This window comes from Esox lucius, chromosome 5 (assembly GCF_011004845.1).
Source record: "Esox lucius isolate fEsoLuc1 chromosome 5, fEsoLuc1.pri, whole genome shotgun sequence".
Classification (NCBI taxonomy): Eukaryota; Metazoa; Chordata; class Actinopteri; order Esociformes; family Esocidae; genus Esox; species Esox lucius.
In genome coordinates this window covers 22712444-22735347 of record NC_047573.1, presented here as the reverse complement: position 1 = coordinate 22735347, position 22904 = coordinate 22712444, and the positions used below count along the sequence as shown (strand labels likewise).

The 22904-nt window shown below is 41.9% G+C and overlaps 1 protein-coding gene across 2 annotated transcripts in view; it reads right to left on the bottom strand.

Annotated features, from left to right (window-relative positions):
• The window catches only part of mertka (c-mer proto-oncogene tyrosine kinase a), a 31536-nt gene extending 8632 nt beyond the window's left edge, over window positions 1-22904 (bottom strand). For both annotated transcript variants that reach the window (XR_002196733.2, XM_010902167.3), the window contains exons 1-12: window positions 22558-22904; window positions 20520-20709; window positions 20065-20268; window positions 19724-19824; window positions 19357-19527; window positions 7874-7960; window positions 7394-7509; window positions 6932-7121; window positions 5947-6092; window positions 1840-1975; window positions 1286-1436; window positions 12-100 (exon numbers count right to left, since the gene is read on the bottom strand). Coding sequence is in view for 1 of the 2 variants with exons in the window: in XM_010902167.3 (XP_010900469.2) it covers window positions 12-100; window positions 1286-1436; window positions 1840-1975; window positions 5947-6092; window positions 6932-7121; window positions 7394-7509; window positions 7874-7960; window positions 19357-19527; window positions 19724-19824; window positions 20065-20268; window positions 20520-20709; window positions 22558-22645 (1669 nt within the window). In the remaining variant the exon portion in view is untranslated. The remainder of the gene's footprint in view (window positions 1-11; window positions 101-1285; window positions 1437-1839; window positions 1976-5946; window positions 6093-6931; window positions 7122-7393; window positions 7510-7873; window positions 7961-19356; window positions 19528-19723; window positions 19825-20064; window positions 20269-20519; window positions 20710-22557) is intronic.

Genomic DNA, 22904 nt, shown 5'->3' with positions numbered 1-22904 from the left:
GATTAACATACGTGTAATTTCAATGGCTGATCTGTTGTAGGACCTCTGGGCTCCATACTGCACGATGGGTTGAAGCTTCTCGCCACTTCCAAACATATGACTGCAGGGGGAGCCAGAGAGACACAAAAGTTCCTACCATGGCAAACATAAATCTAAACAAAAAATGTGTCATTTAGTTGTCAGGTTAGATTCATCATGAAGTTCATGAACTGATGCTTTCCTGTGTCTGGCAATGTCGTTTGCCAGCTGAAAAACGTGACACATTCTTATCTGTATACTCTGAACAGCAACACTGAGTCACAGCTTTAACCTAATGAATTCCAGACACTGGAAAGTTGAGGGAGTGTTTCCTTCCAACACAGCTGTTGTACCTCTGTCTTCATATAAGCAGTAGTTAGACTAGTGAGAGTTGTGTTTAACAGATAGAACATGTAAGACAACAAACTGAAACAGACGGGGACAACCTGGGTTCGTCCAATGACAAACGGCCATTTTCATTGCATGTTAGAAAAAAAGGTTATTTTCCCCCCATTGTCTTCCCTAACAAACAGGATTATTTTATGAGATAACCAAATCTGAAAGAGTCAGACTTTCTGCCTCTGGGTGCTTAATGAACACGACACAATCACTGAAGCCAAGACCTCAGGAGACAGGTGCAGTTGTTTACTATGGCTAAAAGGAAACAGGCTGCTTTATTGACAAGGTACAGGATATAGTGAGTAACTTCATCCATGGCTCAACATTCAATCACTTCCACAAAGGAAGCCAGAGTGACCCAGCACTGTTATCCCTTCACCTCCTGAAGTATAAAAACACAGAGTCACCTCTAACGCTGATACAGTAGAGTCAAAATAGAGTGGATTTTAACTAATCACAATCAGATGCTTACAGTACGGACAACACTATTGGTTAGATTTAGAAAAATACTAATAAGATAAAACGCCCATCCGTCAATACTCTTTAGACAGCCATACTATAAACGAACTCTCTGTCGACAAGCGACTTCTTGCTAAGGCACACAGTTAGTGTAGGTTTAAAATAGGGATCAGGTCGGTAAATACAGCGTACTGTAGAGCATTTACATTTTACCAGTTAAGTATGCTAATAACAGATTCTAACTAAGTGACGTATTTTCACCTTATAGGCTCGAGGATTTACGACCAGCAGCCTTTCATTGACTGGCCCAAAACTTACAGCACACTGGGCTACCCTGCAGGACATCACAGCCGCCGCAGTACATCATCGTACAAGAAAAATGCCAGGAAGCACTCAGGTGCTATCATACCCGAAGCGTGTGTCCAGTATCCTGTCTCTCATGCAGATGGCGACCCAGATGACGAGCAACAGGAGACAGAAGCCACACACAACCCCTAATACGATGTAAACAGAGTCAGATCCTCTGATGTCCGGACTGGCAGAGGGAGCCAGGGGCCAATCTGGAACCGGACGGGCCATGAATAAGTACATTCAATCAAAGTATGATTGCGATAACAGAATACATAAGCAGCATTTGAAAATGATCGAAGTTTAAACACTCTACCTTGTATTTGGTATCATAGGTTTTCTGTGTGTGTATGTGTCCCCTTTAGGGACAATCAATTTCCACTCAAATTAAAGTTGATTGATGGGTGGGATGCTCATTTCACAAATTCTGTCTTGCTTACCCTTCTATTAAATTGCCTACGCATACTATTTTTCAAAATGTTCCTGTCGTTCAAAAGCAAGACCTTAAATTAACGTCAACTTAAGGTTGCTGTGCTGCTAATGAATGTGTTATGTATGTGTTATGTATAGGTTGTGAATGTGTTGCCAGCTCTCTTCATAGGGCGGCCTACTCACTGTTCTCTGGTACGAAGATCCTGACTGGTGGACTTAGCATGCCGCTCCCGACTCGTGTGCAGGCAGCCACCTGAACACTGTATGTGGTGTTGAAATCCTGCAGGGCCACGGTGGCAGTGTTGGATGTGCTGTGGATCTAACGGACACACCAACGTGTTACAGAGGTTATGGTTCATTCAGCGGTCTACACTCAACATTCTCCAAGGGACCATTTGAAAAAGGCTCCTCGAAGGGTTTGCCTCTAAGTTTCACTTTAAAATTGCTTTAACAGACTCCTTTCTTAGAGCAAAAACGAAAATGTGCCCCCCCCCCCCCCCCTTTATGTTAATTTCCTGAAGGAAAACATTTTCATCCAACTGAATATGAACCACTAACAGGTGAACACCTAAGGCGATGACAGTGATTTGAACCACCAACAGGTGAACACCTAAGGCGATGACAGTGATTTGAACCACCAACAGGTGAACACCTAAGGCGATGACAGTGATTTGAACCACCAACAGGTGAACACCTAAGGCGATGACAGTGATTTGAACCACCAACAGGTGAACACCTAAGGCGATGACAGTGATTTGAACCACCAACAAGTGAACACCTAAAGCGATGACATTGATTTGAACCACTAACAGGTGAACACTTTGATGACATTGATTTGAACCACTAACAGGTGAACACCTAAAGCGATGACATTGATTTGAACCACTAACAGGTGAACACTTTGATGACATTGATTTGAACCACTAACAGGTGAACACTTTGATGACATTGATTTGAACCACTAACAGGTGAACACTTTGATGACATTGATTTGAACCACCAAAAGGTGAACACCTTTAGGCGATGACAGTGATTTGAACCACCAACAGGTGAACACCTAAGGCGATGACAGTGATTTGAACCACCAACAGATGAACACATAAGGCGATGACAGTGATTTGAACCACTAACAGGTGAACACATAAGGCGATGACAGTGATTTGAACCACTAACAGGTGAACACTTTGATGACAGTGTTTGAAGTGGTCGCTTAAAAATAACGGTTACTGGTGTATCATCAAGTTCAGCAAACCATTCGGAGCAGGAAAACCACTGTTTTCTGAGTACTGTAAACCAAATACTGTAAATGTACAAAATCTTAGTAAGCAAATTCAAAAAACGTGACAAAATAAATAAACTGATAAGCCTTTCTGGATTTTCCTACTTCTGATAACACTGGTAAGCTAAGGGCTCGAAAAAAAAAAGAGGAAGATGAAAAGCCTGATCAACCACATGCTCATGCTTTCCAAATGACACCCTATTCCTTACGTAATACACTATCACAACGCAGTGCACTAAGTCGCCAGTTAGGGCACAGACCTGGTGATGGGGACGGTGCGGTGATCGGGACGGTATGGATACACAGAGCAGACATTGGGATTGTGGGGCAATGCATGGCAGGGATAAAGCCCTCGGTTGTGCAACACCACCGCACGGCCACAGCTGGTGTTCGTCTGTCACCAGCTAAGATGCTGACTGAGTGAACGGAAGCGCTGAAAAACACAGAAGTGTGGAAGGTACACATTGTGTACTGTCTCAATCTGACAGTTTCACACCAGGCCTTTTATTTTGGAAAAATAAAATTGATCTGAGCTTGACTAGCACCGACTGGCCTTGCTAGCCTGTGGCACAAAAAAAAATATATATACTGTCTAGCTGATCAGTGATAGAATTCATGTAAAGTAGCAGTCTACTGTACTAGGTTGTTGATAGACAGGCTCAGTGACATGTCACATGGACAGGTTAAAAAAAGTGACAGAACAGTTAAAGGCCCACTTCCCCAACAATATACTTGAATTTGTTGTTAAAATATTTCAGTTTCATTTCAGTATATTTAGTAGAATGAACATTTTGGTGTGAAACAATACATTGGAAGCAGTTACCAGTGGAAAACTCCCTGTCTATAAATAGTTAGTTAGGGAAGGCAACAGCACATCTCTCTGTAGTTTCTTTGACACCATCTTATTTGTTTCATTGAACTACTTCAAATATTAGAGAAATGTATTTTAACCAAGGCCCTTTAACTGACAGGAGATCTGAGAGATTGTACACATTTCTGTTTATGTACTGTTCGACAAATTATAATAGCTCAAGCATAACAGGACACAATACTGGGAGTTTATGTGGCTTGTTTTCAGGACTCTGTTCAGCCACAGAGAACATCTCATTCCATCAGGTTCTAACACATTTCCATCAGTGTTGGGTATAGTTACTTTCTAAATGTAATCAGTTACAGTTACTAGTTAACTGTCTAAAATTGTAATCAGTAAAATAACATCTGGATTACCCAAACTCTGTAATGTGATTGGATTACTTACATGATTTGGAAGATTAGGAGAAAACACATAGTGCGGTCAGCCTGCAGGTTGTCTAAGTTGCCATCTCTGGTGTATATATAACACTGAAGCACAGATTTTAATTCAGCTTACTACTTAGATATATCCTGCAGTAGACCTTTGGTGGCAATGTTAAAACTTACATAGCTGGCCATGAATAAATATTAAATATTATATAATATTATTAGCCCACTCTGTTCTTCTTGTCATGGAGGGCTTCTTGCTACTGAAGTACCAAAAAGAGCTATGTGGAAATGTATTAAGATACACTGTTTTTGGTATGGGTATATTTTTTGATACGATTTTGTTGATAACACTTGGATGCATATCTCCATTTCAGCTGTTGAAGTCCATTAAAACTACAAGTCTGATCATGATGCATCCTTAGAAAAATTATATTCAGCTCTGGAAAGAATTAAGAGACCACTGATTTTTATTTATTTTCCAAAAAAGTTGAAAAGGAAAGTTTTGAGTGAGGAACACAAGCGTTCAATTTGCAGTGGTCTCTTAATTTTAACCCTTCTGTTCCTCACTCAAAACCTTCCTTTCCATTACACAAACGTTTTGCCCCATGACCGGCGAAATTAATTGGGTATTTCACATGGGCACATGTTGGCTGGCCTAATGTCAAATTTCAAATCTATCGTGTGGTATGTTCAACCACATGTAGTTTCAGCTTACTATTATAACATTGAAAAGAAAAAAGACAACAGCAGTGTATTGTTAAGTACAACTGATAATTTCTCTAGAACACAGCTGTTTGCTGGTTTTAGCCGTTGGTCTAATCACAATTTCCAGTCGCTGATGTGTTGACGTTGTTTCTGTCAAAGCCTTTGTGTGGTGATGACGTCGCGCTTGCAATTATACATGCATCCATTCACTCACAGCTGACGTTACAAAGCCTTTGTGTGTGGTGCCGAGTGGCGATGTCAGATTTGGACAGGACGGGGCACGTGCCTACTGTCTCGCACAACTTCTCGGCAAAAGCCCCACAGGCTGCACTCACGACACTGAAAATACACAGGTCCACATTTCCGAAGCGCTGACTATTTCAATCAGCCAGCGCAAACACCAAAAGGAGTCCTAGTGGACTCCTGGACCAAGTTTGGAAACAGAGCATAGGGTGCCGTGTGGCACAGAGCTCAACCGTTGTTTTCCATTCAGTACAGCAGCGACCATTGACTCAGACACTCGCGGTAGGCGGGTCAAATGTTGAATCTGCACAGCCTGGACAAGATGGGAAGAGGAGGAAACCTGCTATTGTACTACAGAGCACTATGCTGGGAGAGTTATAAAGCACTCTACAGGCTGGTTCACTGGTGGGAGTGGACACATACCATGACCCTTTAGATCAAGATAAAAGAAGAATAAGGAAGTTGACCTTCCGTTTTGGGAGAATGAAATGAGGCCAGAGTTGGGGCCAGTAATTGGACGAACTGACTTAAGGGAAATCAAATAACCACCTCAGTTCTTGATTCTCTGTGCTGAAGTTTCAGATTGACACTGACATTATTCCTGCAAAAGACTTTAAGCTACCATTTAAGGGTTGTATGAAATTCACGCTATCCTAGATCTCGCGTAGGAATCTTTCGTTTGCTCGTGGGAAATGCACATAACGTTCGCAGATGAGGGGTGGGGCACCGCTGAAATCTAACCAAAAACCACCGTTGTAATGACTGAATTCCTACAGTGAAGGGTGTCAGCATCCCTGTCCTTGAGGTTCCGTGAGTCTCACCTTGTTGTCCTGCCTGCCATACATGACGATGACGTCGTACCCCGTGAGTATTCCGTTGACCTTGTCCTGGGGGGGGGCTTTCCACCGGATCACCAGCATTGACTCGTTGAGCTTCACGGTGACGTTACGGGGATAGACCGACGGGACTGCAAGAACAACGGAGCGACACAGAGGGTCACAACACCGAAACGCCACCTTTGAGCTGTCTTCATGCTCAACTATCCCTCATTCAGTTTTATTAGGTGTTTTGCGTGGTCAGTATTTCAGTGTTCACATCGGCCCTAATGAGCCAGAGTCGGACAGTCCTTCGACGTTACATCCCGATAACGGAGATACATTCGGGGGCAAAGCATTTCTGATGTTTCTACATGGAAATATTTCCACTGGGTCTGTTTACTTAAATACCCCATGGCAGCTCTAGTTTAGGCAGGAAGTCGGAAGTGGCTCCACCCAGTGAACTATGAACTGTTTTCTTTATCCATGAAACAACTACCGGCTCGCTACATCCGATGTGGCCTCTCAGGAAGATATGCAAAGATAATATCAGACACATTTTGAATGTGACGCACGGTGTCTAAGAAATCCCTGTCATTCTAAATGTATTACGCACTTCTAACTATTTCTGATGAGAGGAAATAAAGATCTGGCTGAATACTCGATGGGATGTGGGAACAAAGAAAATTGTTCAGACCCAAACTGATTCAGTTTAGATCCAGACTACAGTAACAATACACAGCCTTGCATCTAAAATAGAGGCACTCCTTTACGCATGACCAGGAGTTCTGGCGGTTTAGAAAAGTTAGGCAGAATCTCATGCAAGTATGTGATATGCATGAAGCCCTATAAAAGCAATGACTGAGTGTTTTTCAAGAGAAACCATTCGCATGGTACATCTTTAGACCATATCATGTTTAAATGCAACTACCAGGGTCCATTGGACTGTACAGTATCTTTACTACTATCTCACTCCGGCTATCTCACTTACCTCCTTCTGTAGTGTTGCTCTGGACCCAGGCACTGTCTGCTGATTGGCCGAGCTCATTGCTACAGAAGACGCTCATGTTGTACCGGGTCATGGCCTGTAACCCCGGGACATCACTCTGGAACGGAGGGACTGTAGCATTGACTATCCTAGTCTGCCTGACCTCTCCTCTCCTCCGACTCACCTCTTTCACCTTGGGGGAAAAGCTCCATGTTCATCACAAGGGCATGTAGACATTTAACATACATTTATCACCAGAAATATAGAATGGGTGTCCAATTGTTACAAAGTAGTTTAGGAACCAAACTAAAAACAACCCTTAAGCAGAATTCCCTAGACATAAACTGGAAGATATTAGCTTGAATTCAAAAATGGGTGAAGTTACCAGTTCAGAAGCTGTTTATTTGGCTTGATACTGCTTTTCTGTCATTCTCCACTAGACAAAGACTATGGGATTATGCGTACTTTGATATGGCAGGCAGTAAGAGGGGAGAATCCATCATGTCCAGGGGTCCATCTCAAAACGAGTTTGTTGGATTCACGCTGTACCACCATGACATTTGAGACAGGAGCCGGGAGCACTGCAGACGCACCAAACACAGACGTCACAATCAGAGAACAGGTCGGATTCGGATCCTCTAAGATATGGAGCGGTATTGTTGCTTAGACAGCTAGCTGTGTCTGAATGTGCACTTGAAAAATATCAATGGGGCTTTTCTTTTCTTCAAGATTTACTGCCTGGGCCCAGTGCCCACCCATCCCACTCTCTCTAAAATTTGCTTGCATAAGAGTGTCCGCCAAATGACTAAAACCTCAATATAGTTTCCTGTGTGACTTTTTGCTTTGAAAAATATATAAAGAAAACAAGAGAAATATTGAAGTGCCCGAGTGTAGGACGGCTTATGTGGCAGGTCTCCTCTGTCCATGTGATCTAGTCCCAATTACCTTTAATGTTGATGTTAGCCTCTCTGGAAGTAGTGACTCCTTTATGGTTGTGCGCCTCACAGCTGAACTGGGTGTACCTGTCCACACCTACAGACAAAAACACCACAGAGCAGAACACCTTCACTGAATTGTACAGAAGGATTAGGAATACATGTCAGGGCTTCTGTCAGGACAAACTGTCGCCAGACAATGTGATTAGCAACATATCATTTTCCCCAGACATTTGAGAAATATACCGGACACATATAGCATAGAGCAATATGAAGTCATTAAAATACTGTTAGTTCTATGTAACTGTTTTCAAATGATTAGCTAAGATGTTCATACAATAAAATAAAGTAGAAAATTATGTTCTGATAGCATAAGTTTTATAGTACAACATTTCCCATTTCATCTTTACTGATAAATCATAAATGTTTTAATAAAGCAACATATATGTAAAGTATAGCCGATACTGTAATAAATACAAGATTATTTTGCCCAGCTGAAAATCAATTTGATTTGTATTCTTCTGGAAAGTGTCTATAGCCGACTAACGAAAGCCCTGCTACATACACAGATGGCTGAAAAATGAAAGGATAAACCAACAGTGTCCCAGTAGGGTGTTGGGTAACAACAAGCTGTCAGAACAGCTTCAATGCAGACCCAGTTGACCTCAACTTTCGATGAAGAGGGCAGGAGGAAATTATCTAAGTGATTTTGAAAGACGGGAGAGTGAATCAATGAGACAACTGAAAGTTGGGGATGATTAAGTGACCATGGATAACAGAGCGAAATCTGGTCTTAAATCCAGTGACCAACCAGGACCGACCCTGTTTATCTTAAGTCAAGCCAACCGTCGGATGAAGTTTGGAATGCTGTTGGCTGCCAGGTACTCTTTATGTAAGTATAAATGTTATTTATCATGAAAAAGGCTGATAAAGGCAGTGTCAGCAGGATAGGATGAAGAGCTTTTGTGCCGAGTAGGCCAAACGAGAACTGGTGATGTGACTGGTGTATTGTAGTTTGAGATCAAATGCTGGGAAAGACTATTTGGGATGTAGTGATGTTCTAAAAAAAAGTATCCTCCTCTGCAACATGGGTTTGATTTCAGCTAAATAGTCTCCCACTTTGTCAATAAAAGTCATAAAATATTTTTATTCATATGATATATATATATATATATATATATATATATAAATAAATAAGAGAGAGAGAGAGATATCCATCCATATATATATATCCATATATATATATATATATATATATATATATAAATACACAGTGCCCGCTGTAATTATTAGGACAGAAACCTTTTTACAGTTATTATTTTGTCTCAAAGGTTTGGATTTGAAATCCAAAAATAATATGAGGATAAAATATATAGTACCTGTCAAAAGTATGGACACCATACCCATTCACTAGAATTTCTTTGAAGGTATCGTTTGTGCACACACTGCTGACACCAAAATCAACTGTTTGGAACATCCTTGAAACACACCAGTCAGCTCAACAATCCCAAATTACAGCCAGTGGACAACTACAGAAGTAACTACAGACGTAATGAAGAAGAAACCCGATCAGGAACCATTCCATGTGGTTGATGTTCATGTGTCAACCCCACAGAAGACTTCAACCAGGCTAGACTGAAACCTAAAAGTGCCTGCAGAGATCTGGAAAGAAGCACCGTGGATTGATGAGGCAAAGATGAAGAGACACCAAAGTACAGGCAAGAGGAAAGTCGGTGGTGTAAAAAAATAACAGAACTGATATACCACCTCATCTTTGAAATGTGATGAAAGGGCTATTATATTTATATAAAAAGGAAAGATTTGGCTTGGCCAGCCAAGTCAATCAAATACGTCTTTCATTTACAGGAGATAAGATAAACAACAACTGAAGATGACTGCAGCAGAGGCCTGGCAGACCATCACCAGGAAAGACACAGAGCGTCTGGTGGGTCACAGACTTCAGGCAGTTATTGCATGTAAAGAATGTGTTGAATTACTAAATATAAGTGCCTGATTTGTGGATTATATTCATCTGTCCCAATATATTTGGTACCTCAGAATAGGGTGACAGAATAGGGTGTAATCATACCTAAACATTTAACTAAGCATGTGCATATTTTCCCATTGCAACCGCTTCTGGTTCCTAAGCATGTGCATATTTTCCCATTGCAACCGCTTCTGTACTATCAGGGTTCAGACTGTTGGACATCTATGTCAATGCCTGGTTCCTTCCTCTGGCTACCACAACACACAGTGCCAGTGTTTGAACCCTGGAGCTGCCAAGCTTACGACGTGTAGGCCTGCTCCATAATGTCCCTTTTGTCTAACAGTTTTTTTCTCCCACACTGTCCAGTGTTTTCATGCTCGAAAACCTTTTCCACAACAATGCACTTGCTTGCTCTGCCCCCAAGTTCGGAAATCATTCCACAATGCACTTCTCCTTCTGCACATAATAGCTAACCGGAACTGAAAGCACTTTAGCTCGTTGTTTACATTCCTCTGAATAATTAATAAATTTCTGTTGTGTCCTTTCATCAGATGGTGACATTAGCATTTACCCCTACAGTATACAACTTTAAGTTCTTCTGCATATCTAGAGAGTAAGGAAGTACAAACATTCTAGGTCGTAAAACCAAGAATTTCATGAGTCATTTAAAGGGTTTGGTGCTCCCACTCCAATTGAATGTAATAAAGGCTTAACCAAAGGATGACACAATAGATATGCACCAGACTTACTGTATAAGAGACAACATGACTTGATTTAGTCATGCACAACATACAGAAATATTGCTCGGTTTTAACTATTTGATAATTCATACTATGATGTAATGTTTCTACTCTGCTTTAGTAATTAAACTTGCTTAGTTTGTGAGCTTAACTGGACTTTAGGCTTTCTCTGACTTATCACAGAATGCCACATTTTCCTGTGGTTGTGTATGAAATAAAATATTTGTGAGAAACCATTAAGTCTTATCAAGGGAGAAAGTCTGGGTCTAGAAACAAGACCCCCTGATGTCCAGAATGCCACATTTTCCTGTGGTTGTGTATGAAATAAAATATTTGTGAGAAACCATTAAGTCTTATGAAGGGAGAAAATGTATGTGTCTAGAAACAAGACCCGCTGATGCCCAGTCTTTGGCTACAAAATATATACAAAACATAAACAAAAATATAAAAAATATAAACAATGGCAAGTGATCTAATTTGGACAGGTAACCCATTTGATGACATATGAATATTGCTTTGGAGGTTTCATTTTTCTATGGGTCTGTTTTAATTCAGATTGTTGTCAAAAATCCAGAAAATCACATCGTATGATTTTTAAATAATTAATTTGCATTTTATTGCATGACATAAGTATTTGATCACTTACCAACCAGTAAGAATTCCGGCTCTCACAGACCTGTTAGTTTTTCTTTAAGAAGCCCTCCTGTTCTCTACTCATTACCTGTATTAACTGCACCTGTTTGAACTTGTTACCTGTATAAAAGACACCTGTCCACACACTCAATCAAACAGACTCCAACCTCTCCACAATGACAAAGACCAGAGAGCTGTGTAAGGTCATCAGGGATAAAATTGTAGACCTGCACAAGGCTGGGATGGGCTACAGGACAATAGGCAAGCAGCTTGGTGAGAGGACAACTGTTGGCGCAATAATTAGAAAATGGAAGAAGTTCAAGATGACGATCAATCTCCCTCGGTCTGGGGATCCATGCAAGATCTCACCTTGTGGGGCATCAATGATCATGAGGAAGTGGAGGGATCAGCCCAGAACTACACGGCAGGACCTGGTCAATGACCTGAAGAGAGCTGGGACCACATTCTCAACGAAAACCATTAATAACACACTACGCTGTCATGGATTAAAATCCTGCAGCGCATCCTGCTCAAGCCAGCGCATGTCCAGGCCAGTCTGATGTCTGCCAATGACCATCTGGATCATCCAGAGGAGGAATGGGAGAATGTCATGTGGTCTGATGAGACAAAAATAGAGCTTTTTGGTCTATACTCCACTCGCCGTGTTTGGAGGAAGAAGAAGGATGAGTACAGACCCAAGAACACCATCCCAACCTTGAAACATGGAGGTGGAAACATCATTCTTTGGGGATGCTTTTCGGCAAAGGGGACAGGACGACTGCACTGTATTGAGGGGAGGAGGGATGGGGCCATGTATCGCAAGATCTTGGCCAACAACCTCCTTCCCTCAATAAGAGCATTGAAGATGGGTCTTGGCTGGGTCTTCCAGCATGACAACGACCCGAAACACACAGCTAGGGCAACTAAGGAGTGGCTCCTTAAGAAGCATCTCAAGGTCCTGGAGTGGCATTGCCAGTCTCCAGACCTGAACCCAATAGAAAATCTTTGGAGGGAGCTGAAAGTCCGTATTGCCCAGCGACAGCCCCGAAACCTGAAGGATCTGGAGAAGGTCTGTATGGAGGAGTGGGCCAAAATCCCTGCTGCAGTGTGTGCAAACCTGGTCAAGAACTACAGGAAACATATGATCTCTGTAATTACAAACAAAGGTTTCTGTACCAAATATTAAGTTCTGCTATGCTGATGTATCAAATACTTATGTCATGCAATAAAATGAAAATGAATTACTTAAAAATCATACAATTAGATTTCCTGGATTTTTTTTTTTTTTTCACTCACAGCTGAAGAGTACCTATCATATAAATTACAGACTTCTACATGCTTTGTAAGTGGGAAAACCTGCAAAATCAGCAGTGTATCAAATACTTGTTCTCCCCAATGTAGCTACAAGAACCAGCTTGCTGAAAAAACTCAGAATGCCAATGAGAACAGTGAGAACACATGTTAAAGATGCTGGCTGTAGAAGTGGCGCCATCAGACCAAAAAGGACCAAACTTAATTTCTAAATGTCTAAATGGGGCATAATAGTGAATATAATTATAGATTAGTAACAATACAAAAATCTTGTTACACATCTAGAACAAAATGTGAGGTTTAAAAATTATTTTATTCATCTGAGAAGTCCCAGACATCATCTTCAAATTACTAAAATGCAAATGTACAATGCATTACAGGTAATACAACGCAAACTCCCACTACAAAATGAGAAAGGAAAAGAGACTGTACGTAAGCCTTTGTAGAGAGTGACGAAGTGAGTAACTCAACCTACAACCGTGGTTTAACACCAATGTAAAAAACACCCTTTTAACTACCAGGGTCCAAAAAGAGAGAGTTACTCAACCTATGATGTGCTTTGACTAAAATAGAAGTCTATTTAAGGCAACAGCTAGATTAGCTAAATATAGTCAAGAAAAAAACACTACAGGTTCCAGTTCAGATGTCCTTTCTTTAAAAAAAAAAAAATTAAAAAAGGTAAAAAGAATGACTGGTAAAACATAAACACCACCAAAACAGAGAATCACTTTTTACCAGTGCTATGAAGGGCTAGTGTGCCACTTACACGGAAGCAGACAAAAGACAGTGTTTTTCAGAGGGCCTTTCAAATGACAGATCATTAAACAAGTACTAAGAGTGAAAAGGGACGACTCACTGCAGAGGTCAGACACTCACTCAATACACCCACATTCACTGCATTGGTTGGTGGCTCCCCTACAAAACCAAGTTCTGTTTCATTTATATCTAAATGGCCAACAACATTTCAACTGGTTAGTGGATTCTAGTAAAGCATAAAGTCACAGGCTGAAAGTCAATCGGCTGAAGGGAGCCAGGGATGGCTTAAAGTCATTCTTACATAGAATTGCATACAGACATACACTCACCTAAAGGATTATTAGACCGAGGTATGCAGCAAAGCATTTGTGAAGCCACAACACGCACAACCTTGAGGCGGATGGGCTACAACAGCAGAAGACCCCCCGGGTACCACTCATCTCCACTACAAATAGGAAAAAGAGGCTACAATTTGCACGAGCTCACCAAAATTGGACAGTTGAAGACTGGAAGAATGTTGTCTAGTCTGATGAGTCTCAATTTCTGTTGGTAGAGTCCGAATTTGGCGTAAACAGAATGAGAACATGGATCCATCATGCCTTGTTACCACTGTGCAGGCTGGTGGTGGTGGTGGTGTAATGGTGTGGGGGATGTTTTCTTGGCACACTTTAGGCCCCTTAGTGGCAATTGGGCATCGTTTAAATGCCACGGCCTAACAAAGCATTGTTTCTGACCATGTCCATCCCTTTATGACAACCATGTACCCATCCTCTGATGGCTACTTCCAGCAGGATAATGCACCATGTCACAAAGCTTGAATCATTTCAAATTGGTTTCTTGAAAATGACAATGAGTTCACTGTACTGAAATGGCCCCCACAGTCACCAGATCCCAACCCAATAGAGCATCTTTGGGATGTGGTGGAACGGGAACTTCGTGCCCTGGATGTGCATCCCACAAATCTCCATCAACTGCAAGATGCTATCCTATCAATATGGGCCAACATTTCTAAAGAATGCTTTCAGCACCTTGTTGAATCAATGCCCCGTAGAATTAAGGCAGTTCTGAAGGCGAAAGGGGGTCAAACACAGTATTAGTATGGTGTTCCTAATAATCCTTTAGGTGAGTGTATATTACAGACATATACATTAATGCTTGCATAAATGAAGTAACTATGGTACTTCCTTTTAACTGTTGCGGGGGAAAGAGAGGATAATCACATTTGAAACATACACACACACACACACACACAACATACACAGACAACATACACACACAACCGCTCCCAACATACACACACAACCCTCAATGGAAAAAATCTATAACCCTCTTCCAAATACACACACAACCCTCAACTGGATAAATCTATAACCCCTCCCCACATACATAAACAACCCCCAACTGGACAAAATCTTGCACCTTACATATACTTTAGTTATTTTTTGTAATTTATTAATGCACATTCTACTATTTCTATGCTCAGTCCACTGTTTGTTTTTATTTCCCTTATTCCTTTTGTATTAATTGTTGCACCAACTGCCAGAGCAAATTCCTTGTTTGTTGTGAAACTTGGCAATAAAACTCTCTGATTCAGAAAGCTGGGGATGAATAAGGGGGGCATGATTATATGAGGACCAGATTGGACAGTTGGTCAGGAAACATTAAAGACCCTACGCATGGGATTTCTGGTGAACACAAGCAGAACACCTGTCCTGGGGCAGGGTAATGTCACTTTCACTGCTTTGGGATTTGAGCGAACGGTGCCGTCCGCTTTCAACATCGCTACCAAAGGCTTCGAAGGAAAGTCTGTAATGCAAATATTACTTTGTGGGACTATCAGGGGAATTGGACTTTTCTGACTATTCTAATGGTTCCACAGATGGAAGGCACATTTAGCTCACATGAAGCATATCCAGTAGTATTTAAACCCATGTCAAAAGCGAACCAAAAGCATGATCTTTATTTGTAACCCTGGAAGTCTTGGATTGTGGTTCCAAGTCCCACACACAGTGTGTAATTACCAGGTTTGGCAGTCTCCAATCTTTTTCGGTGCCTCCATTTTACCGAGCTTTCCCTACAGAACTAACCTAGTAGCAGAACAACCTGAAAGAGCCGAGCATGCACTGTACATGCACTGCACCCTACACTGTAAACAAATCACTGCCTATATCACTAAAGTAATTGAGTAGTGACTACTCAAACATCTACAAATGACAGGAGATCCCCTTGCAATCAGAGAAGACTGTGTGGTTGTAATATAGCCAGGGTCAGTAAAACACTTATGTAACAGATTGGTGTTGTTCTGGAAAAAACCGACTGGACATTAATATACAGGAAATAAAATTGCTCAGTGTTTGCCAGGATACGCGACACGTAGTAGGCTACACCCCTAGTAATAATGGCAACAAAATAAAAGACCCATACTTCAATGGGAATTGTGTCAGGAAGTGGCTCATTGTTAACGGGAAGGAAGACTCCTTGTAACATCCAGAGATGTAGTTGTGAGCAGACCCTGCCAGCCAGCCCTGTAGCCAGGCAGTCCCTGATCGGAGCCTGTGGCCGACCCCTCCCTGCAGAGCCGAGCGAGGTTAAGGGCTGCCCCGTGAATGAGCCCTTTGTCAAAGGAGCCAAACCTCGGTCTGATCCATCCAGCCTGCCTGTAAGCCCCTTTACAAACACTCCAAAAACACAGCACACGCTGGCCGTTAACCCCATACCTCCAAACTACCAGTCAGTAGGCCCAAAATGTGTCTGAGCTGATAGATGACCACAACTCATTACCGTCCGAACTGGTAAAGGACCACGACTCATTACCCTATGACCTGGTAAAGGACCACGACTCATTACTGTCTGAGCTGGTAAAGGACCACGACTCATTACTGTCTGAGCTGGTAAAGGACCATGACTCATTACCGTCTGAGCTGGTAAAGGACCACGACTCATTACCGTCTGAGCTGGTAAAGGACCACGACTCATTACCGTCTGAGCTGGTAAAGGACCACGACTCATTACCGTCTGAGCTGGTAAAGCACCACGACTCATTACCGTCTGAGCTGGTAAAGGACCACGACTCATTACCGTCTGAGCTGGTAAAGGACCACGACTCATTACCGTCTGAGCTGGTAAAGGACCACGACTCATTACCGTCTGAGCTGGTAAAGGACCACGACTCATTACCGTCTGAACTCGTAAAGGACCACGACTCACTACTAATAAAACAAACAAATATTACTTTCAATACCACAAGAATCTTTCCATTCAAATTGTGTTTTATTATATCCCACACAAGTCTTGAATGGCCTTGGTAGCACCAGGGAATCAAGATGTAGAGTTCTGCTATGAAAGGGGGACATTATCTTTATCAGTAGTGAACAGTGGGACCTCAAGCATTAACCAGCAGACACTTTCTCACCCAACTAAACTAACTGAAAGGACCGGTTTGGTGAAATATTTTACTTGTTCTTTTAAGGTATACAATGTACACATGCATAGAGTTTGTCTGGTTGAAACTGTTTAGCCAATCAGCACTGAAATTCAAGAGGCCCATAAAGATACGGTGATATAACTCACAGGAGAGGACAGAGCCATATAACACTGAGAATGCAGAAACAGTGACATAGTATTCAGACCACTAACACAGCTCTGCACTTGTCACGCTTGTTACACACACACACAAACAGACACACACACACCACTGCACTGAAAAATAATAAACATAATTAGTACTGTGAAACAATTAAAATAATTTTAAAAACTTCTGAAGTTAATCACAATTTTAGAATGTGTTAACATTTTTATGAATAATCACTTTTCTGTTTAAGGGCATTATGTTTTATTGTAAACTATGGAGAGTGCTCGATTAGAAATTAAATAAGTGGGGTATGTCATGGTATGTCAGGGTATGTCATGGCCTTTATATGGCTCCCCTCAAATGACCACTATGACTGGCAGAATCTATGCTAATTGAAATAGAAAGATTCTTGTCTCTGATCCAGTCTCCTACCATTGAGCTCTCGATACAGACACCTAGTACAAAAATGACTATTTTAGGATTCTGCATAAAACACCTCATCTGGAGTGCCGCAGACACTGAATCACACCAATGCTTTCAGCAGTTTTGGCCTTTGATTTGTAGGCTATAATATGGTTAGAATGGGGTTCATCTTAGGGGCTGGAAACAACTTTTCCAGTAGGTGTTTTGACACAACCAAATATATACAATGAGGGAAAAAAGTATTTGACCCTCTGCTGATTTTGTATGTTTGCCCACTGACAAAGAAATTATCAGTCTATAATTTTAATGGTAGTTTTATTTGAACAGTGAGAGACCGACATGCTGGAATACCCATCCACAACCCATTTTCAATGCCCTGGCTGAGGGAAGGAGGTTCTCACCCAAGATTTGACAGTACATGGCACTGTCCATCATCCCTTTGATGCGGTCAAGTTGTCCTGTCCCCTTAGTAGAAAAACACTCCTAAAGCATAATGTTTCCACCTCCATGTTTGACGGTGGGGATGGTGTTCTTGGGGTCATAGGCAGCATTCCTCCTCCTCCAAACACGGCGAGTTGATGCCAAAGAGCTCGAGTGTTGTGGTCCGATTTTGCTCTCATCAGACCACAACACTTTCACCCAGTTCTCCTCTCAATCATTCAGATGTTCACTGGCAAACTTCAGACTCGGCCTGTACATGTGCTTTCTTGAGCAGGGGGACCTTGCGGGCGCTGCAGGATTTCAGTCCTTTACGGCATAGTGTGTCACCAATTGCTTTCTTGGTGACTATGGTCCCAGCTGCCTTGAGATCATTGACAAGATCCTCCCGTGTAGTTCTGTGCTGATTACTCACTGTTCTCATGATCATTGCAACTCCACAAGGTGAGATCTTGCATGGAGCCCCAGACCGAGGGAGATTGACAGTTCTTTTGTGTTTCTCCCATTTGCGAATAATTGCACCAACTGTTGTCACCTTCTCACCAAGCTGCTTGGCGATGATCTTGTAGCCCATTCCAACCTTGTGTAGGTCTACAATCTTGTCCCTGACATCCTTGGACAGCTCTTTAGTCTTGGCCATGGTGGAGAGTTTGGAATCTGATTGACTGATTGCTTCTGTGGACAGGTGCCTTTTATAATGGTAACAAACTTAGATTAGCAGCACTCCCCTTAAGAGCCAGAAATCTTTCTGATTGAGAGGGGATCAAATACTTATTTCACTCATTAAAATGCAAATCAATTTATAACATATTATTCTGTCTCTCACTGTTGAAATAAACCTACCATTAAAATTATAGACTGATCATTTGTCAGTGGGCAAACATACAAAATCAGCAGGGGATCAAATAATCTTTTCCCTCACTGTATACAGTATGTTTATTAAATCATTCCCCAATTCAACCATTTGTAATAAGGTAGGTTACTTAAATAGGCAAAGGCATAAGGGAGGCAAGGTAGCTAATGTTAATCCACAAACAATAAACAGGAGGGATCTTTAATTTCTTTGTGCACAACAGGGAAGTTGCTGATTCCGCTATTATAATATATTGTTGTGGAATTGCGACTGGCAATGACATCAATGCTTAGCTTAGGCTAACAACAACATAGAATAAGCATAACTTACCATCCTAAAAGCAACGTTAACAGGTGCCCATAGCATCTAGGAGCACATAGCATCTCAGGACTAGTTTCAGGAAGGGGCAAGAGGGGGAGGCACGGCTGTTCCTCTCTAATATCCAGCAATTCAGGCAACTCCATCACAAGTCAAGCGCCAATAAGATTACCTGTACACGGTCGCAAATCAATAAGTGACAGCTCTTTCCTGGGTGTTTCTTTTCCATTTCATTTGATTTGGTTGAGTCTAGCTCCCTCCCGCTCTCCCATACGGCCAGTTGCTCTCACTGTCACTTACGCTGCCTCTCATTTTCACCCTAAAATAACCGGTTAACTTTGATAAAATATGACCCTTTTTAAAATTCCTTATATTCCAGAAAATATAATTGAACATTGAAAAATCTGGTATGTTCCACAGCAGCTGTGTACAGAATGTGTGTATGTGTGTCTCCCTCACATACCCGTTACTGTGTAGTTGCTGGGTGAGGGTAGGTGCCCCATCTCAGGGACCCCGTTGCGTAGCCAGCGGATAGTGACGGGATTGGGAGGGCCAACCGCTTCACACCACAGGTTAAAAGATCTGTTCACGGTTATGTTCATGTCATCTGGCTGTCTGATGAACGTCGGCAGACCTAAAAACACACAGCGATTACGGATTGACGGCATTTCCAATGCAGAATCACTGATCAACAAAGCACATTACATCTAAAATAACTACTTTACTACTAAGTAATAAACGAAGAAATTGACTCTGCGACATTTGTTGCTCACACTAATCAGCTCAGACATTAACTGTTAAAAACCACTCAAGTAAATGATTTGGCTTACCTTCGACTTGGACGCTGATAGGCTGGGACTCTATCACTATGTCACTGACTCTCAGTCTGCAGCTGTAGTCCCCGGCGTCAGCTCTCTGCACTCGACTTAAGCTGAAACACACCCGAAAAGGAAACACTGTTTCAGAACATTCACACCTGATTTGTAGCCCTGTGGCCTCATGAGTTTCGTGTTTTTCGATCTCTGACGTAGGTCAACTGTGGCTTGTGACTCAAGCAGTTATTAAACAACTAGCATTCGCAAAGGACGGAGGTATCGACGCACTGCTCTCCTCAGATCCTGTGTGCGGGGAACGTCCCCCGCTCCCACCCCAGTCATCCCATCAGAGTTACCTGACGGTGGACAACAGGGTCATGACCCCATTTGAAGTAGTCTGCAGTTCGTTGATGACCACCTGATGGTTCCCGGAAAGCTCCATGTTGTTCTTCCACCAGAGCACGATGAGGTCCAGGTGGGCTTCAGGGACGTCGATGGAGCAGTTGAACTTGGCCTCATGACCCTCTGACAGGTGAATAGTCCCCACCGTGGGTCGGAACCTGGACGGGTCCAAGAGAATTCAGTTGAGTTGAGCGGAGCTGAGCTCGATTTTAGATTTGAAAATGAAACACACATCGACATGCTGCGCATTTGAAGCTACCAGTACGGCTCACGCATTGATTAATGTGTGTATTTCCAGAATGGTTCGTGAATCGTAAAACAACACCTAGTGGTAATTAAAAAAAACGTGACACAGTGAAGTTAGGAAAACCCTAGCTTCCAATAGAAACAATAGTTTTTAGACGGTAACCTCAGTTTTCTGATGTCATCCCGGCTGAGGTGGATCCTGGAGGCATGGGCTCCGGCAATGAGGGGCTCTGGGGGCGCAGTAGGTTCGGGGGAGTGACCGTGACGTCTTGACATGTGGGCGGAGTCATCCCTATGGCCAAGCGCAGGTCTTCCAGAGACACGGTAAATATGGGAACTCCCATAACGCTCAGCTATATGAGAGCAGGAAGGAATGGTTATTTCTAAAGCCTATTGCTGTAGTGGAGAATATCTCAGTCATTTATCTGGCCTTAGATCAATAGTCAATATCTGGAGAATACTTCTTAAATAAACAAAAACATCTACATAGAGGATTGGAGAGTACTCAGCAATTAAAATGTAAGTTTCTAATCTGTATTAAGACTGAGCAGGAGAAGGTGAAACTGTTAGACTTATATTAAAAACCACACTGCATTTGCATACCAGACTCCTCCTCTCCCATTGCTAAGGGAGCAACACATACAATATAACAAAACTAAGTTTAAAAATAAGAGTCTGTCAGTAATGTTCAGATCACCCGCTACAATATCTCAGTCAAGTGATATTGCTTTAGTCTGATCCCAGATCAAATGGTAATTGTTGGCAAGACAACCCAGACAGACATGAAGCAAGTCTATTATCCACATGGCTGTCTAAGTAAAATCAAGCCAGGCCTATTTGCCCAATATTTCAAACTACTGTAGTCATAATGGTATTAAGCCTGGCCAAAGGAGTTGGAATGACAGAATTAGCAGACCAGGCTAACGGCCACCATTTTTCAGTGGACTGGGCAAAGAGGAAACACCACCCATTTTCAGAGTTAAACAAATACGTTATCACGGGAAGCCAACCTTTCTACCGCGCTGCAAGTCGTGAAGAGTGAGTCAAGTGATGCTAGAGGTGAAAGTCTTAGTTTGTCATTTCACTTCTCTTTCCATTCCCCTACACTCTGTGTGACACACTGGCAAGCCGCACAGCCCCTACTGTGCAAAACCAATGGAATGAGAAGAGAATATATGTGTTTTTTTTTTAAATATATTCAGCATTATACACTCAAACCTCTATAGGGCCAAGCAATGTTCTACTGTGTGAAAAAGAAGATTGTAAAAAAGAAGATTGCATTGTCAGTTCCCCACCTCCACAAACAGGGACAAAGGCTGCATACCCTCGCACATAACCCACAAACATACAAGACGCTATACATCCTACACACCGCTCGCTCACCAGTGTGGATGCATGTCAAATAGAATGGAAACAACTCCTTATCATACTGTACTGCCCTGAATTGGCAAAACACATGCCAAACAATGCGTTAGAACACTATGGAACCAACACACTGACATTCCAAGTCACAGCCCAGGCTTTGGAATTCTTCGCATGTTGCACCCTGGAAGTGTAACTAATCTGACTGGTTGCTACGGGGAAGTTGTATACATTCCAGAAGCCAGCCCGGTTTTAATCACTACCACCTGAATGTTGCTCCATGAAAGCCTGGGCAGCGTACTGTGGGCTGGGATTGAAGTCCCGTTCTGTAGGATGATGTACCATACAATCGTGAAGAGTGGGCCCCAACAAAGCCTAGAAAATCCATGCCTTGATATATGCCCACAGAAATAGCAACCTATTTCTGAATACCTTTATTATGTCTGGTTCAAACTATCACATTTGAAAAAAATATATATATTATAGATTTTATGAAACTCCCAAACATAAACAATGAATGCTGGGTCTTTCTATTTAAGGTAATAAAGTACATGTACAAGTATGAAATTCTAGCTGCTAATCTCCTTTAATGGATTAATGTACCAACGACACAAGCCTTTTAAATCTTATACAACCCCATTCAACAAAGGGTACATTTAATGTCATATAATGGCGTTTTGAGAAATAAGTTCACAGAAATCATTGTGTTATTACATACAGTTACATTGGTATAACTCTAAAACTGAATTTACCAAACAGACCATAACAATTCTAAGGAACTGATTTAAATCTAGGCAACTTCTGACAGAAAATTTAATAATTATTGCATTTCAACTTACCATTGACTTGATCCCCCAAAAGTGTGCCAAAAGTCGGATTAAGTAAAACAATCCATGAACATAAACACGTTATCCACTTTTTTGCCATAGTAAAATAGTGTGCAGTGCGCGGACAACGATATTTTATTCCCGACCCCCTCTCCAAACGTTTTATTCTTCTGTCGAAGTAGCTTTGGTGCACTCTGACACGTTAACACATGTATTTACCATTCTGAACATTGGCGAATAACACCGAGCTTCCTTTTGACCCAGAATGAACTTTCAAACGGTTTTTGTCTGGAAAAGATCCTCTGCGGTTAAAAATCACGTTTCCCTCCGGACCGCGAAGTAAACTTTTCTGGTGACGT